The sequence below is a fragment of the Mus caroli genome, chromosome 1 (assembly GCF_900094665.2).
Source record: "Mus caroli chromosome 1, CAROLI_EIJ_v1.1, whole genome shotgun sequence".
In the NCBI taxonomy this organism is placed as follows: Eukaryota; Metazoa; Chordata; class Mammalia; order Rodentia; family Muridae; genus Mus; species Mus caroli.
In genome coordinates, this window is record NC_034570.1 from 34,742,392 (window position 1) to 34,744,483 (window position 2,092).

The 2,092-nt window shown below is 41.2% G+C and overlaps 1 protein-coding gene and 1 non-coding gene across 4 annotated transcripts in view; one reads left to right on the forward strand and one right to left on the reverse strand.

Annotated features, from left to right (window-relative positions):
- Il1r2 (interleukin 1 receptor type 2) overlaps nucleotides 1-2,092 on the forward strand; it is a 40,452-nt gene that overhangs the window by 29,879 nt on the left and 8,481 nt on the right. For all 3 annotated transcript variants that reach the window (XM_029481408.1, XM_021172924.2, XM_029481405.1), the window contains one exon: nucleotides 704-878. In XM_029481408.1, coding sequence (XP_029337268.1) covers nucleotides 704-878 — 175 coding nt within the window. The remainder of the gene's footprint in view (nucleotides 1-703; nucleotides 879-2,092) is intronic.
- LOC115032563 lies at nucleotides 24-131 on the reverse strand. Its single transcript, XR_003838208.1, has one exon. It is a non-coding gene; the product is annotated as a U6 spliceosomal RNA (small nuclear RNA).

Below are 2,092 nucleotides of genomic sequence, written 5' to 3' on the forward strand. Positions count from 1 at the left end.
GTTGTGGGCAGTTGGCGAGTGTCAAAAATATGGAACGCTTCACGAATTTGCGTGTCATCCTTGCGCAGGGGCCATGCTAATCTTCTCTGTATCGTTCCAATTTTTAGTATATGTGCTGCCGAAGCGAGCACAGTAGTGAATTTTCTTTTCTTTTTTTTTAAACAATTTTTTATTAGATATTTTCTTCATTTACAATTCAAATCCTATCCCAAATGTCCCTTATACCCTCCCCCCACCCTGCTCTCCAACCCACCCACTCCCGCTTCCTGGCCCTGGTATTCCCCTAGTAGTGATTTTTCTTGATACTGCTCATAGTCAGAAGGCAGTTAGATCTTAAGTATATTTGTACTTAACTGGTTTACAATAACTTAATCTTAAAAAAATGTATTCCTTTTTCTAAATGGAGCAGGGGGGCACACCCATGTCACCCCAGAAGCCAGAAGGCTTAGGCAGGAGAATCAAGAGTTTAAGTCTAGTGTGGGCTACATGACAAGATTCTACCCTAAGGGGGGGGGGGAAACCGGTCATTTCTCTAACAATACAGCTAAAAATGCACCCCAAAGACAAAATGGCCAAAGGAAGTATATGCCAGGGAGTCTCTTGGGTTGTAGATTCCACATTGATTGACAACGATGATATTACACTCAATGTTCGAGAGCGATGTTATTCTATAATGTAACTCTCAGATGCATCTCCCCTCTAGGGCTCCATGCTCTTGGATAAAGGCAGTAAGGAATTTCTGAGTGCAGGAGACCCCACACGCCTATTGATATCCAACACGTCCATGGACGACGCAGGCTATTACAGATGTGTTATGACATTTACCTACAATGGCCAGGAATACAACATCACTAGGAATATTGAACTCCGGGTCAAAGGTAAATACACACCACGGAGGTACCTGCCTTGCTTGGTTCTAGAAGCAGCTTGATAATAACTTCAGGATCACCTAAAAATCCTCGAATGTCTTTGACATGAAGGAAAAAGAAAAACATGTTTATCAACTATTCTAGATGTTACTAAAACACGGACAAGATACTTTAAGGAGTATACGGCTGGGAGTTCTAAGAGAAGGACAGTTAACTCTTGGTCAGGAAAGGGATGAAAGCAGGTATTTGAAGGTTGCAATGCTAAAACTCACCACTAGAGGGGGGACAAACTAAGGCGTCCTGGGAAATGGAAGGTTCATGAGCTCTGAGCTGGTCCGGACACTCTTGTCAAGCCTTAAAATATACTTTGGAGGGACGGAGAGTTTACTGCAGTGGTTCTAACCCTGTGGTTCACGATCCGTTTGGGAGGTCACCTATCCTGCATATCAGGTATTTCCTATACAATTCATAACAGTAGCAATTTACAGTTATAAAGTAGCAACTAAATAACTTTATGGCTGACATAAAATGTCCACATGAGGACCCGTATTAAAGGGTCACAGCTTTAGGAAGGGTGAGAACCATCATTTTACTAGGTTTTTGACCAGAGCGCTGAGCAGAGTGCCGATTGTGGCCCTTTGTACAGGCTGACCACTACCTGCCTGAGAGTTTGACAACAGAAACCTTCAAAATCTTGATTTTTTTCCCCCCAAGAATTGGCATATTTTCACCAGCATAATGAAATCTTGGATATAGGCACAAGTTTAAACATGAAATTAGTGTATGCTTCATATATATTTTTACACATAACCCAAAGATAGTTTGATGTGATATTTTGTTTATATCTTTTTTTGAAACGGTTGCTTGGGCTATACTTGGTCCAGTGGCTATAAGCTGGCTTCTAACTAGAGAATCTACTGTAGCTCTTCCATGCCGAGATTACTCATGACTGCAACCAGGTCGACTATCACAGTATTTTAATTAATTCTGTGCATTCAAACAAAGTCTTACAGTATGGAATTTTCCACGCACAACATTATATTGTTGCTTAGCAAGTTTCAGGTTTTAGAGTAACTCAGATTTTGCAAACCCAGAGAAATGATGCTCGGCCTATGCCAGGACGGATTATACGCGAAAAGAACGTGATAAGCAGGGCTGGCCAGCATTGAACAGTCGTTTAATGTAGTCGTTTACTCCCAATTCTTTTTTTTTTTTTTTTTTTT